The sequence below is a fragment of the Botrytis sinoallii genome, assembly GCF_014898435.1.
Source record: "Botrytis sinoallii strain Bc 23 chromosome Unknown BSIN_002, whole genome shotgun sequence".
In the NCBI taxonomy this organism is placed as follows: Eukaryota; Fungi; Ascomycota; class Leotiomycetes; order Helotiales; family Sclerotiniaceae; genus Botrytis; species Botrytis sinoallii.
In genome coordinates this window covers 965,324-981,973 of record NW_024066029.1, presented here as the reverse complement: position 1 = coordinate 981,973, position 16,650 = coordinate 965,324, and the positions used below count along the sequence as shown (strand labels likewise).

At 39.4% G+C, this 16,650-nt stretch overlaps 1 protein-coding gene across 1 annotated transcript; it reads right to left on the bottom strand.

Annotated features, from left to right (window-relative positions):
* Positions 1-2,443: 2,443 nt before the first annotated feature.
* On the bottom strand, positions 2,444-3,932 carry EAF02_001459 (uncharacterized protein; the record flags this gene model as incomplete). The annotated part of the gene is made up of 4 exons (XM_038897507.1): positions 2,444-2,921; positions 2,976-3,233; positions 3,455-3,623; positions 3,764-3,932. The coding sequence occupies 4 exons, from the start codon at positions 3,930-3,932 to the stop codon at positions 2,444-2,446; spliced, it is 1,074 nt and encodes a 357-aa protein (XP_038762482.1).
* Positions 3,933-16,650: the final 12,718 nt, after the last annotated feature.

Genomic DNA, 16,650 nt, shown 5'->3' with positions numbered 1-16,650 from the left:
TAAAGTCTGTTTTCTCGTGTGTCTGTGATTGTATGTGTATATATGTGACTGTGAAAATTGGATGTTTTATGGGAATACCTGTTGACTTGCCGATAACAGTAGTCCTACTTAAGGGCAATGAGAAGTTAGATACAATAGGACATCAGGTTCGACTCTTTGTTGTGTATTATGTACTGTGTCTCATGTTAGTGGGCAGATATCTAACTATCGAAATTTCTTGATTCTTTTTATTTAGGGAGGAGAGAAGGAAGTTGGGGATGGGGATGGGGATGGGATCGGATGGGATGGGATGGATGTAAGGATGGTTTGAAATGGTGGTTTGAATGGTGTGGTGGGAGTAGGTATAGATTTTATAGATTGCGGGTTGCTGGGGATTATGAGTAGAGTTGTTGGGGTGGGGGAAGGGGGGAAGGGGGGAGGAAGGGGAGATGGGAGATGGGGAGATGGGGAGATGGGGGATGGGGGAGTAGAGGAGTAGAGGAGTAGAGGAGTAGAGGAGTAGATAGAGGTTGAAAGGATAAGAGAGGGGGAAGATGGAGTGTTTGAAGAGGAATAGTTGGGTGGTGGGTTGTTTGAGGGGATGGGGAGGGGGAAGGAGAAGGGGAAGAGGAGAGAATAGGATGATGATGAGGCTTGTAGTTTGGATGGAGATGGAGATGGAGATGCAGATTAATATCGTGGGTACAGGAGTGAGGAATTGATCAATAGTGTTGGGAGTATATTTGAGTTTGTGAATGAGTGCGATGTAGATAGGATAGGATAGAATGGAATGGAATGATATGATAGTAAAGGAAGCTGGGAAATAGAGAATCGAGGCGGGAATAGAGAGAGAGATGAGATTGAGTGGTTGAGGTGATTGATTATTCTAGGGGTTTGAGAATCTGTGGAGTGAGGAATGGGAAGGGATGGATGGGAAGGAAATAGGAAATGTAAATTAAAAAGATGGGGGAGCGGAAGAAGGGAAGAGGTGATGAGGTGATGAGGTACTAATGGGGAGATACCTACAGAAGTAGAAATAGAAATAAGCGACGAATGTAATCTTACTTATCATCACTTAGATAACTACGAAATAAGAAACATATATGTAAAAAGTCAACCAAAAACTAAAAACATTGAAAAGAATCACTAAATAAATAATTTTTAAATCACAAAGCCAGATAGATACGTGGTAAAAACTACCTATCCATCCATCTCCCAGTATCCACATTCGTATTTATATTCCCATTCCCATTCGCCTTAATATAGATTTCATACAGATATCAGAAAAAAGAAAGAAAGTGAAAATCTCAAAGCACCATCTCATCCGAAATATCAAGAAGAAAAATCTTATACATACATGAGATAGACGAGTACAAATACCCGTGGACATTCCATGAATCCGCTTTTCACTCAATTCCCCTGCTCTTCTCTTCATTGAATAGAGAGGATATAGAGCTAATGGGTAAAAGTAATACTCTAATCATCTGTATATACATATATAATACATATACATCTAACCATCCAAATCCCCCCAGGTTCCAAGTAGATGAATTCTCACTCACTCCCTGTTGATTAATTGTAAGTATGTCTATCCATTACTCTCCTCACACTTTGTCTGATTCGGCAGTGTGTATGTATCAGCGTATGGATAACACGAGTTCTGGATTATGGATTCTGAGTGTGGAAAGTGCCATATATGTATGGATAAGGCAATGCAGTCGAGTTAGTGAATGAGATTCGATGAGATGCGATGGGTCGAATGCGTGGGGTTTCGATTGATTACTTCATGTAGTTGAAAAGGTGGGGCAGATGGGGGGAGAGGGATGAAAGAGGGATGAAAGAGGGGAATGCACGGAGAAGGGAGGTATATAGACGTAAACAGGGACCAACAAGTGATTGAAGTCTGACAGGTTGAAAATGCAGATACAATTCACTTCATGCATCACTGTATAACATCAAAGACATCGATATATCAATATTATGTGCATTGCTGATCGCATCATTGCCAATGCCATGCTACGCTGTAACCATTACACATAGCCAGCCATAACATTATCTAAAAGTGTGATGAAACATCTCCCTCTAAACTGAGCCCATTTGCTCAAATCATGATCATGTAGATCATATTTTATGCAACCTTTATATTATTAACGCCGAATAAATCAAAGATTGCCCAAGCCCAAACCAAAGTACCCGAGTACAAATCTTTAGACCATCTCTGTCGCCCCACTTTGTAGAAAAAAAGTAATTACAGAGAAGTTTGCTATCCTTTTTCATGCCGTGCACCAAAGAAACATCATATCGATTTTTGGAAAAATGAAATCTTTATGCAAAGAGTATTAGAAGTCATTAAGCCCTTTCCCGAGACACCATCCAACGACCAGGTAGGTTTTTGGGTATTACCCAAGATATGAAGTATCCAGACGTTGATGAACTCTCATGAAAGTAAGCTCCTCATTATCACTTAGTACAAAGTGTAACCACCGTCAATGATGACGTTGGATCCGGTCATGAATGCGGAAGCATCGGAAGCGAGGAAGACGGCGAGACCGTTAAGGTCATCAACGGCACCGAGGCGGTTTTGTGGGGTGAGGGATTTCCAGATGACCTTTTGAGCATCAAGGGCTGGTACGTTGTTGAGAGCGGTGTCCATGTAACCTGGGGAGATCATGTTGACACGGACGTTGTACTTGGCCCATTCAGCACCAAGGGACTTTCCGAGTTGAACGACACCAGCCTTGGAGGCGTTGTAGCAGGATTGTTCTTGTGGGTAGTTGACGATGGAGCCAGACATGGAAGCGACGAGAACGATCGATCCTGGCTTGCCAGCGGCCATCATAGCCTTTCCAACGGCTTGAGACATGAGGAATGATCCAGTAAGGTTGATATCGATAAGACGTCTGAACATGTTGTGGTCATAAGTCTCGGCGGGAATGTTGGAACTGAAATTTTTGTTAGTACAAATATGTGGCAGATTGATCATGGTATGTACTTACTCGGCAATACCTGCAGAGTTGATGAGAACATCTGGAGCACCATGTTCTGCGACAACACTGGCAACAGCAGACTCAATCGCATCGGCATCACGAACATCGACCTTGAAGAAGGAGATGGGGATCTTGTTTCCGGTCAATTCGTAAAGTTCGGCAGCTGAGGCATCACCCAACTCTTGGTTGGCATCGAAAATGACGAGAGCCTTGGCTCCAGCCTCGACACACGCACGTGCCATGTGGTTTCCTAAGCCTCGAGCACCACTGTTTTAACTTTGTGTTAGTCCTGAATGTTCACTTTCGAAACAAGATATTGCTCGAACTAAATCAATCCAAAACAACTAATGCAGATGATAAGACCGATAAGGGTCAAATCTTGAAATAATTGTTGAAAATTGATTTTGTGTGCGAGCTAGAGATGTGCTTGTAGATCGGGAACCCAACAAAAACATATCTGGAATTAAAGAAAAGCGAGAGAAACTTACCCAGTGACAACAACAACTTTGCCCATCAAACTCATCTTTTGCATAGTTGGGGTCATGCCCTTGTATGCGCTTTGTGTGAGGGGAGTGACAACGTCAACAGCCTCCTTTGCAGCTGCAGCAGCCAATGCGGCTTCCTCAACTGGAATTGTTACTCTCTCTGCTCCAGAACCTATGACATCCAGAAGTCAGTATTTGACTGACAACCGGAGAGTCTGTTGGGGAAAAAAAGTTGGAAGTTGGGATCAAAACTACATGGAGCATTGAAATCTCCATGTAACCTTAATATTAGGGAGTGATAATTGAACTTACCAGGTTGGAACTTTGTAGCAGGAATCTCCTTCTCGTGGATAGCCTCATAGTCATTGGCTTGTTGAGTGGTTGTGAAAGCTCGAACAGCTTGTCTGGAGATGATGGAGGGAGTGGTTCTGCGACCAGCCTTTGCGGCAGCCCGAATGAAGGAAGATCGAATAGCAGACATGTTTGTATATTTTGTAGACAATTAAAGTAACTTGAAACACAATATGAAGTACGAAAGGATGATTGTCTCTTGAAGAAGACTTTTTCGAAGTTGTGTATATGTAGAAGGAAGTATGGAGGTTTTGAAAAGTTGTTTCGAGAAGGAGGTCTGTAATAAAGTAGAAAATCTTAGCGTGAATTCTTACAAAACTAAGCTAGTAAAGCCGAATGACCGAGACCCAAATTTTCTATTCCATGACTGATAGAGAATGATGCAATGATTCGAGGAGTCAAGAAAGAGTGAAGAAGAGTGAATACTAGGTAGGTATTGACCAGCTGGCCAAGTTCCATTTATTTCTTACAATTCACTCTTCTCTTCCTCTCCTTGTCTTGCTTCTCTTCTTCCTGGTCCAAGTGTGGGGAGTGGAAAATCCAAAAACAGGAAATTCTTTAGATGAGAATATGGAACGAACCTTTGGAAACAGATCTTTTTGATATATTTGATAAGTCAAAAACAATATCAACTATATGTATGCTGAAGTTTCAAAAATCTGCTAACTTGTTAGGAAGAAAGAGCGTTGGAAGATTGCCCCTTTTGATATGCGAATCTGCAAGAACAATTGGGTGATTCATAGAATCCCCACAAGAGATATCTTTATCATTAAGGGTCCAAGTCTCAGAACAGAATTCGGAGTTCACAGATGAACACCAGAACTTGCTTATGCTGTAAGAAACTCGGACCGGAGATGATTCTTATCTTCTCTTGTAACTGGTGAGATTACAGAAGGGAAAGAGAATACTGAAAGAAAATAATGCTGACTGTGTATGTAGGAATCCAGCTCTTGGTTTTCCTTTCAAAGATTTATCGATGTGTGTGACGAACAAAAAACAGTGGTCTATAATTTGCAAAAAGTCGACGAAAGGATCTATGTGAATATAAAGCAGAAATGATGTCTGGCAAAAACAAGCAGTGTAGAGAGGATTGGAAGAATGATGAGAATCTGAGTCTTCTAGAATGGTATCAAGGGGATATGAAAGGGAGATAAGATAAAAGTTTGGAAGAGTCAAAGACCTTTTAAAGCAAAGCCAAAGACTATTTTTTCTCCTTCTATTCTAATTCCGTCGGCGCCTCCCCGAAGCTTTCTTTCTCCCAAGCTTACAGATCAGGGTTCGACAGGGTAGCTTCCCTTCAGAGTCCGTGCTGATTTGCATAGTTTGTCCCACTCAAAACGCTATTGAAGTGCCCGGAACCAGGATTATAGTGCCGGGATATTTGCTAGAACATCAATGCAGAGAGGAATGCTTCCATGGTGGCGGCGGTGGGTGACCATCAGACTGGCTGGCATGTCCAGGATGGTGACTAGGTAGTGCAGCAGAAGGTTGGCATAGCGGTGCATGATAAGTTCGAAAAGACGTGGGGGATGATTGACCGTTTGGAAGGATACTTGTCTCCGATGCTCCCAGAATCCATACAAACCGTACAGATGGTGTGGGAAAGCATGAAGCGGTGTGCTTTATACGCAGATTGCCACAAGGTGCAGATTGCTACAAGGTACATGATTGTCGATTGCTGCAAACTGTATGCAAAATGATGGATGGATGAGATGTGGCAAGATCTTTTGACAACTGGAAAAAAATGTTTCTTTACCCTCCTCTCTCTCTCCATTCATACTTTGATGGTATCAGTATGGGAGATTTGAAAAGCTTGTTTGTGGGTGTATTTGTTTCTCTTGATTGATGGTGTCTCATCAGAGTGGAAATTTGGGCGAGAAGTAAGGACTTGGCTGTTCGAGCCATAGATCCCAAAGATCCCCGCCTTTCTTCTATCTTACAAGGTGTATTAAGCCCCCTGCCGGTACCGAGCAACAATTGAAACATTATTTATGGACCACATTGAGCATTGAGATTTGAGAAACTTCCCCAAAAAGTTTAATGTTTCTTCTAGAAGCCATCTAAGGGCCACGTTTATTTTCTAGATGGGAAATAATATTTTGAACAAGCAATCACAGCAGAAACTAGTGGAGCTTATTAGTTGGACAAGTCACAAATCTGATGCAATTCCGAGTTTAGCACTACGGTTAAGACTACTGTTGAGAGTCGAGACATCCAAAACACGGATTGACACTGCCCAGTCTTTCTGGATCCATTATACGAAGGGACGAAGGAAATAGTTTGAATTGTGGACTGGCTCAACTGGGTAAAACTGGAGGCAGTGATGCCATACTGATGATTGACTGATGATTGATGGATACCAAATCATTTTTTGATCTCACAATTTACAACAACCCATAAATTTGCCACCCACTTCAAACTTATTTCATTCGTCAATCTTTGAAATTCATGATGAAATTCTCGAAGATCAAACCACTTTTTTTTTTAAGGATTTGAAGGGTCTTTGTGACCCAATAAATCTCAGTCCCCTATTTTGCTTAAGTTACTCACACTTTTCATATAATTTAATTTTCCCACACTTTACAGAGGAAACCTTTTTTTTCATTCAATAACCCGATTGCGGAGTAGTATTGGGAGTAGGTACCTCCTAGGTAGCGGTGTGAGCTGGAATGAGAGTCAGACGTCGATTTCCGTCGGAATCCTGAACCATATCCGTGGAAGCTTTGGTAGGAGAATGGCTTGATACAACTTACAAGCTTGAGAGAAAGGTCATCTGATGGAAATTTTTAATATTACCTAGGTGCCTATGGAAAGGTTAAATAATTTTACGAGATCTGTTTCGCTTTTTGGGGGGGATTCTTTGCGTTTTCGATTCATGTTCAGGGGTTAGCTAGCGATGAGGGTTTGAAGAGTTGGTTAGTTCACCTGGTGGTTGATAGTTAGGGAGAGGTAGGTTGGCAGGTAGATATGTATGTATGTGTGTGTATGTCTGTTTGTATGTATGTATGTATAGCACAGGTAAGGTAAGGTAATACAACTAAGTCTTCTTTGATGGCATTTTGTGAATAGTGTACGCTGGTTAGCTGGCTCCTTGGTATCGCTTGAAGAAACAGAAGAGGATGATTATAGCCTTACCCCTATTCTCTTGATATTATTCTACTCCGTATTGAGGGAACTAATCGTCCAAGTAGGTACTGAACTACCTCCAAGTCAGTACCTAGATTCTACGAAGCACTTGCTCCGGACATGCTACAATACTACATACTCTCATTCCTCATCTATTAATAGTGATCTTCTAGAAGGAAGGGAAAGAAATGCTTATTATACCACTTTAGCCAGTCATTACCGTGCGTGGGTCAGGGTCTTTCTTTACTAGGTAGGTAAGCCGGGAGGTAATCTATTTGTACGGAGTACTTTGTACCTTTTTCTTGGGGGGAGGGGGATTATTGATTTTGACTCGAATCATCGAATGAAATTTATATTTATCTGAGCGGCGTCACTTGTGAAATATTTATCTATTCATTACCTACCTTGAGGGAAAAATCCGGGTGGGATTCACATTAATTCAACTATAAATAATCTTCTAAACCTCTAATTATCAATAAGACTTTATTTTTTAGATATCAATCATTAATATCAAATTAAATTAACTTATCAAAACTTTTGATTTACTATTCTAATCATTTACTATTCATTTATCGGAATTCTAAATTCCTATTAGATTTTGATAAGAGCTTTAATTGAATATATATATTAAATTAATTGTTTATATATATATGATTATAGTATACTATAATTCAATAATAATATATTTGTTTAAATAAATATATAAAATGAATTTGAATCTATTAAATCAATTAAATAATATTTTAAATATTTTAAATACCTATTAATAATTTTTAGTTATTTATATATTCTTGAATTTAAAGATATTTAATTAAATTTAATTGAAATGAAAGTAAAAATAAAAGAAAATAATAAATTAAAAAAAGAACTATTATATTTAAGACTCATTCTACTTTCTCTATTATTTTTTAATTGGAATTTTAAATCTTTATTTATTTATTTAAAACTTATAATTTAATAAAAATTAATTATTAAAAACTAATAGATATAATATTATTCAAAAATTTCAATTACTAAGGTTTAAAATAATACTCTAAATATAACGTCCAAATAATAATATAGATTTATAATTTTAAGATTATTTATAGAATATGAATTATGTTTAAACTATAAAACAGATTGGGCTTTTTCCCCTAAGATAGATACCTTATATACGAGTATAATTTATGAATTATTTATTACTCAGATATTTATCTGGGAATTTTATAAAGTTGTAATGATATTCCTATAGAGTTACCGGTACTGCGTAAATACTCACTCCGTAGGTCATAATGATGATGAAGAGAAGAAAAAGAAATGAAAAAGCCCCTAAATGACTCGCATCATCGGTGCCACGGTGGAAGTCTGGATGAACAGTGCCTGAGTGGAAAAAAATTCTTTCTTTTTTCTTCTTTTGTGGAGTGAGAGCGAGAGGGAAAAGAGAGAGAAAAAAAGAAAATTTTCTTTCGTCATCTAACTTTTTTTTCTACTCTTTTTTTTTCTTCACTTCTTTACATTCTTGTATTCATGATTGATTCAATTTTGAGCATCATTGTTCCTTTAGGATGATATATCCTTCTCTTTATTACGATATCACCATTTATAGTGTTCTTTGAAGGAAACAATCTATGTCTCTCATTACACCAATTTTACATCGTCGTAAAGCCATAAATTCTTACGAATATACAACAAAGATGAAGACGAAGAACACAGGAGGCGTTCCTCCGTAATGGCATGGGAATGAGATTAACTGCTGGTACGAGTACATTCAATTGAGCCCGTCCCATCCAGTTCAGTCCAGTTCAGTCCGATTCGCACCAGCGCTCATAGCTACGAACGAGATGCATGCAGCACACGGCACGCAGCCCTACTGTACTACTACCCAATTCACGAAACTAAATAGTAAGGAAAGAAGAAACAGCCAGCTGAATACTGAAACTTGGGCAGTGCATTGCATTGTTCGTTATTGGCGTTTGTCGATGATGCAACTACCTCTGCAACTGCAATTGATGCTGCAAGTATCATTTTATTCCCTCATAGTATCGATTATCTTACAGCGACAACTGCATCTGCAACCAACAAACGTCTATACTCAGGTACGTGTGCCATACTTTCGAACTTCCACCTTGTTATCTCGACTCGATCTCGGCACATCAATACGACAAATGCTCTGTGGCAATCACGAACTCCGAATTCACGAGTTTACACCGAATCTTCAGCGAACGCGTCCAGACCGGATTAAAGTTTTCACACACACCCCTCCACAATCTGACATGGAAAATATTTTACTGCTGATATGGTAATCACATATTCAATCACGATATTCGATATCCATTTCAGCGTAGAAAATTTCCAGCAAAGAATCCTATACCCGATTCCACATTTGGGCTCGAGTAGTGCAGTGTTGAATCACCGTTCAAGGTATGCTGCATAACTGCGGACGTTTTTCTGGCGATGCAGAAAGAAGGTTGCATGCATGTGTCAATCACACGTGCAGAATATACAGCTCATCTTACTTTTGAAAATGGTTTGATGGGGAAGGAGGGGTGTGTGTGTGTGTTTGTTGAGAAGGATTCTTTTCACCCCACCTTTCACTTTTTTTTTACCTTTTTTTTTCTCTCGCATATTGTTCATTTCTTTCTCAGGAACCAGTGGTTCGTTTTCTGGCTGGTAGGAATAAGTAACTGCTGAGGGAGGAGGGGCAAGGGACCCGACTTTCACATCTAGATGCTCAGATTGCTAGTTTAGTGCAAACTTTATTTCTTCATGGGGATGAAGAAGAAAATACAGATGGATGGAATTCGATTCGATTCTCAAAGGCTTATATGATGAATATCCAGATAGGGACAGCTTATGTTGGGTTTCAAAAAGGAACTTGATGTGTGATGTGAACTGGACGAATATTTTAGTAGATGCTTCGTGTTTTCTGAAAGTCTTTGAGATGAGAATGTTTTTCAGTAGGGAGGGGGTGGGGGGATATGAGGTGTGGTTGGATGATGTTGGATTTGAGAGCGTCATTGTCCGTTCTAGTGGGGTTTTCATGAGGATGATATTTTTGTTGCTTCATCGGTATTTCTATGTTGTTATTCGCAAGATACTTGATGCTCGATTTTCTTGCTCGATGCTCGATAATTACAGGCAAACGCTGTTTCGACGCCGTTTCGATGCCGTTTCTCTCTTGCTCTAGAAACACTAATATTTAATCATAACATAATATATACTTACAATACAAATCTTATACATATCATCTCACACAAACCATTAATCACTATTATACATGCGTGAATTCAACAATATACCTTCACATCTCCATTTCGATAGATGTAACCTCACATTTTTTACATGAATCAATCCCCATTCTCAAGCTTTCCAGCCGTATGTGTTTGAATATATGAGGTTCTCGATGTTTTTATTTGTATTGTGTTTTATTCTATTCTGAGAGTGTTGGTTGCTATTGATATTTGTGTGTAGGTAGGTAGGTATACTTGTGTATATGTATATCCTCCTCGTGGAGTCAATTATTAGCTTGGCATTTTTGTGTTTGAGAATATAGAAGGTTATAGAAGAATGAATGTGGGAATATGAGAGTGTGGGAATCTGGTAATTTGTGTATGTGAGTGTGGTGGTGTTGAGTTTTTGTTCTGTTCTGTTCTGTTCTGTTCTGTTCTGTTCTGTTCTGTTCTGTTCTGTTCTGTTCTGTTCTGTTCTGTTCTGTTCTGTTCTGTTTTGGGAGTGGAGTGGGAGAGGGAGAGGGAAGAAGAGGTTTGATGATTATGTAATTCATTCTGCGAGTTTTACAATGCTTCATATTTGGAGGATGGAGGAAGGAAGCCCTTTTATGGAGAATGAGGTAGGTGGGTTTGTGGGAATTGTGGTTTCATCGCCGAGTGCTCGAGGTCGAGCTCTTGGGCTATTCAATATCCATGGCATAGCCTTCTTCAATGATCTATATCGCGATTCACTCGGTTCCTTTCTCTTAGCGTGGTCTTTTTTAAAGAGGGGGGAGGGGGATTCGTTCTTGAAATCTCGTTGAGTTGGTATTTAAGATATCTGTATGGATACTCGAATCTAGAACAGTATAGGGATGTTGACGCAAGCACATCATGGATCTTGGGACTTCGTGTTGCTGTTGCTATTCGCTGCTTATGGCGTTCCGCAGGGAGAAACTTGTGTTATTTGAGGTGAGTTATGGGAGTTTGGGAAGGGGGAGATAGAGGGTATGTGAGATGAGATGAGATCACATTGAATATTCTGACAGAGACATAAAGATTATGAAAAAAAATCAAAATCAAAATTGACAATGGAAACTCTAAACGACAGTGTCGAAACCGTGAGTGTATGGATATTCGCACTCTTGCCCATTTGTTGAAGTTGTAAGCATGCTTTTATTCCCCTTTCACATAATTGAGGATACGAATATCGTATCTGGTTCACGTATGTTAACTCTTCCATATGTGAACATGTCGCAAACTTTATTCAACTTGCAATATTCTCAAAAAGGAGAGATTCGTGCGCTTTAAGTAGATCGATTTCTTGGAGTCTTTGAGATCTATCGTGTTCGTTCTATTCACTCTTTCTTTCCCTCTCTTCTCCGCTTTCTATTCGGCTTCGAGAATCCTGTTGTCTCGTTATTGAAAGTCTTGCTTCTTTCGCAACCTTTGGATTGTGAGAGAAAATGTAGATAGTTAAAGAAACTTGTGAGGGCGGGAGAGTGGTTTGCTGAGTTCTTGTTAGCTAGGATGAAGCACGGTGTAAATCCAAATACGACTCTTCAATGTGGTGTTGAGAGAGAAATATTGGTTTATTCGTGAAGTTTTTGTCGTTTAATATAGGATTTTGGTCGATTCGTATGGCTTCTGATCGTTGTAGTCTCTCTTATTTTACGTTTCAAATTGGGAGGGTGAAGTTACTGGTTTTGGATAAGATAACATATTGTAGAATTTGTGTCGATGATTTCGGGCACCTAGTCAGGGTATGCAGTAATATGGAAGCTGTTTAAATGAGAAGATAAAGGAATGGGAGGATATTTATATGATGACCAGGTGAGGAAATTGGAGATGGGGGAAGGGGGTTAAAGTGGAACGCTGCGAGGTAAGGGTGCTCGAGGTATATGAGTGAGTGAATCATCAGTGAGGAGTATGAAAGGGCAGAGGTTATACGAGGGGTAACATGGGGAAACGGAGAGAATGATTGGTCTAGAGAAGAAATCAGGGAAGCACTGTTCATGATATTGATGACGGAATATGTGACAGTGTGTTGGAAGAGGAGAACGGTGAATACTCCAGGCTTTCAGACTTCTTGTCTTGCTACATAATTCGCAGGAATTCTCGCATTGTACCCGGCAAGAAGCACTTCACGATCAGAATAACCCAGATGGAGGAAGTAAATTCGACTTGTTTGGGGATTACATCCAAGTCTAGTTACCATTTGATCATCGAGGTACAGAGGAATCCAGCAAAATGACACGTACGATTGTGCTCATCTTTCTTTTCGGACTTCACTTTGTTTTTTTGCTGTCGTTGAGTATGTGGAGTATTCATTGTCGTTAAGTAAGTATGATTGTTCTTTATCCTAGATCATATATATTAGATCCCCGAGTTTTCAAGGAATATATGCGAAATCAAATGGTATGGCATTGATCCAACCAACAGACTAGCTATTTGGAATTGCTACGCTCCTCATTATCATGAATAAGGCATTGTTAGCTATCTTTCTTTCTTAGGTATGAAGAGTTGTGTCCTTGTATCTCTCTCTTATATAGACCTGGGAATGGAAAATCCGAGAGGCTCAGTTTTAGATAGGAACCATTCATTCTGAGCCCGTACATATAGGAATGTGTAAATGCAAACGGTGAATTGAGATAGCTACTACTAATAAGTAGGCAGCTTCTCTGTGAATCGAGGAAATGGCTTATGAAGTCGAAAGTAATGTGAATGCGATGTCTTTGATCGGGGTACGGTGCTTTTAAACTCCAACTGTTGAGTATATAAATCAATCATCTCGAAGACTTTACACAGTACAGCAGCATTTAGATGCTTCCAATAAATAGACAGATGGGACAAGAGCTAGAACGAAAGTTTACTGTTAATACCGCGTAGATTAACTGTCCCAGGGGATGTATGCCAGCGGAAAATTGTATAATTTTCTTGTATCGTCCCCATTACCTGTTTACCGCCAGTATTCTTACTGTCTCTAACGATTGTGTCTGTTATCTTTTCATTTTTATTGTCATTAATATCAAAGTTGGAAGCGACCTTTCAAAACAAGACGGCGCCCTCTCCCCCAAGAAGGGTTAGAGATTAGCCCAGCTTCTATCACCCATATCCATATTACACATGGACTTTCCCTGCTCGGGAATATCTGGAAAGAATTAATTCTCCTAGTTGAGTTGAGTGCTTCAGATTGTCTGAGGTTATATAGACATTTTCTGCCCCGTCTAGGAGATCATACAGTCTGATGTCATATCAGCCATATTACTATCGTCCCTCTGAGCAATGATTCAGTTGTTGTCATGAGCTTAACATATAATTTTATTATCCCATGGTCCTAATTTTGATGAATTCTTCTCCATATCTCAATCCTGATCACCCACCTTACAATCATTTCAAACCAAGTCTAAGATGCTGGCTGTGTCAAGGCACCCATCTCCCTCTGTTCCCCTATTTGGAGCCGATCTGAGTTTGTTCACTTCTTGTGTCTAGTTTGTATGAACTTCGGAGGTAATATTATACGTAATCCTGGGAATCGGATGTGGATAATACAGGTGATTATCTTGTGGAAGGGTATTTGACTGGGGTGAATCTAGCTGATATTGGTTGGATAGTAAGCATATCGAGAGAGGGGTCAAGAATAGTGAGACCTCGGAATGATATCATTCAAGGCTTAGTGCGTATTTGAGCGTGTAGATGGTGAATAATAGCTGCCAGGGGCCGAGAGAATTTGCTATATAATTCCCCAATCTGTCAACACTTGGATCTACAACGCTGAACGAGCGGTCAATTTTGATCTGATCAAGTCTGCCCACCAAATTCGCGAACAACCATTTAATAAGTTTCGTGATCGAGTGGAATATTCAAGAACCTTGATGTCACTACATCTCCTGATTCCGTGTCTTGTGTTTTTTGTCCTATATTGAATAATGGTCGCTACTCCCCCAACCGCTGTCACTTATCCATTCAATTTTTTGATATATTATCAGATCATAGAGAAATGACTCAAAAGATCACAACTAACTATCAATATAATCCGGACAACTTGATCAAAACCCTGGTGACACATGCATCTGAGTTCCTGCACAAGCTTCAACGGAACTCCCAACTCTCCAGCATAGACGAGAGTAAGGAACATCTGCTGAACAACTTGGCAACCACAGCAATCGGTGCCAGGGAATGGAAATCAAAAGAGCTACGGGGTGGATATAGCAGGTATATCGGGCACGGTGAATGAAACAAAGACAGGTTGATTATGTAGATAGGTCAGATGGAATGAAAAGAGGGGAAAGAAGGCGAAATCGTATAATAAGATTATATACAGTGATAATGAATATTCTATTTCCTGTATTTGGGGGCTTTAAATATGGCATTGTTTCCAAGAAGATGTATTATAAACAGAATGGCGAGGTATCGAAGAAGAAGTTGAGAGCTCATTTTATGTTTCACTTTCAAATATCTAATTTGCAAATAAAGGATTGAGTTCACAGATAACCTCTGAACTTCAGAAGGAGAATAATGTCATGGTCTCGTCTAATATCTTTCTATATTTTCATTTTCGGTAGTATTCTTCTTGAATAATAACAAATATTCAAACTACTCGACATATGATCAGATAAAATTGATGCTTAAAGGCACAGACAAGTCTATAGGCATCTTGTGAAGGTTATTATTGAAGAATTGATCGAATTTTCTATTTGCTATAAACAGGCACCTGCACCAGAATGATCCATAAAATGGTGTATGAAGATTTCTCCATTCATGCGAAAAGAAACTTTTATATACTCAGGTCAGGGGAAGTAACTATGATTGTGCATCAAGTACAGAAAAATGTAATCAATCTTAGTGTATATAAAGCTCTGCGATACCTCATCGAAAACGAGCAGAAAATCGACAGAGACCCAGGACAAGGTTGTTAAATGGAACATCAACGTCCTGGTGAAGCTCGAGCTACTATGGGAAGAAGCACCAAAACTCTGAAATTTATAATCTCGTTTCCTCAACTAGAATTACGTCCTGTCACTACTAACTTCTCTCTTGTCATTTCTTTTGCCCGATTGACCTACTTGGGACGTCCGATAGTTCAGACCACAGTGCATTCACGGGGGAAATTTCATTTTTGGATTCATACCGATTGTCAGATTCATTGAAATCATCTAATTACTTTAAGTTAGAGTTGAAAGAATCTCATCTATTAAATCTTGCACCAGGTCACCTGGCTAGGCGATGGGATACGATACTCTGAATCCACTCACACTATCAAACAAACTGCATCAAGCTCGATGATATTGATTACTTGGGCTGGTATATCCATGCCCCTGATCAACAAAGTCCTTCCTTCTTCGTGTAGATATCCTTTCCCAAATCGCCAATTTCATCAAACGGAACTTCTAGTATGTGAGAGAATGAATGAAGTAGCTTATTCTAATTGGACTTGGCTATTGCAGAAACCGATGAGAATGCACTGGAGCTCAATCTCCCAGTATAGCTCACAAAAACAATAAGTTCATCAAAGACGGGTACGATTATGCTTGCAAGAATTTGAGTAAAGCGACATTTTATCATGTCGAGATGATGGCCAATTCAGGCTCATTTCTTCTTTTCTCGATTTGAAATCGAATGCTCAAGGAAAATAAAGCAAATAGCTTGAATACTATCTTTCGATTAGATAAAGTTTCTTATATGTCACAAATGAAAGTTTACTTGATATTAAAATTAGTGTAGTGATTTTCCTAGCAACCGGCTCCCTAAGTAGGTGGCGGGAAACTTCTCTTCCTGTAAATCTAACTAGAGCAAGTTAATCATATGTCAGAGTATTCTGAGAGTTTGATACACTTTGGTATACTCTTGGAGGGGAATGTGTTATCATTCCATAAATTAAGCCTAAAACCACTTTCTCCCGAATCCATATCACTGTCATTAACCTACCTTCCAAGTAAATTACAGATGTAGAGGAAGCAGATATCCAGTGAGCACTAGACAGAAGACACATCCAAGATCTTGCAGAAACCCAGAATGGCAGTGGTTTCTCACACATCTATCCCCAAGCTCAACTATTGAATGCAATTTTCGCTGATGTACCAACGAGATGAAGCTTGAACAATCGGGGTTTTGATATCTATATAAATATATTCCTACCAAGATCACAAATATCTTACGACCGTCATCGGGGAACTGTCAAGGTACTCGAGATTCCTTATTGGCTACATTTAATTCAGATCTCAGGAATGATTCACATGATTAACTCATGATGATTCAATCGGATTGAGGATTTCATTGTATGACCAGACTTCCCACTTTCAAGATTCACCATCATGATTCACGAACACTCAACTCTTTCCGCTCTGGTGGGATAGAAGAGAGAATTTAGCTACTATATAAAACGCAAAGATCTCTAAAATCTAAGCCAGACGAATTGAGAAGCTCTGGGAAAGGCTATTCCATGCTTGTCAATTTGTGCCCTGAGTGCTTCGAGACAGGAAGTGGTTATGATTCGAATCTCATGTTTCTGCCTCGAACTATCGCTTTACTCTA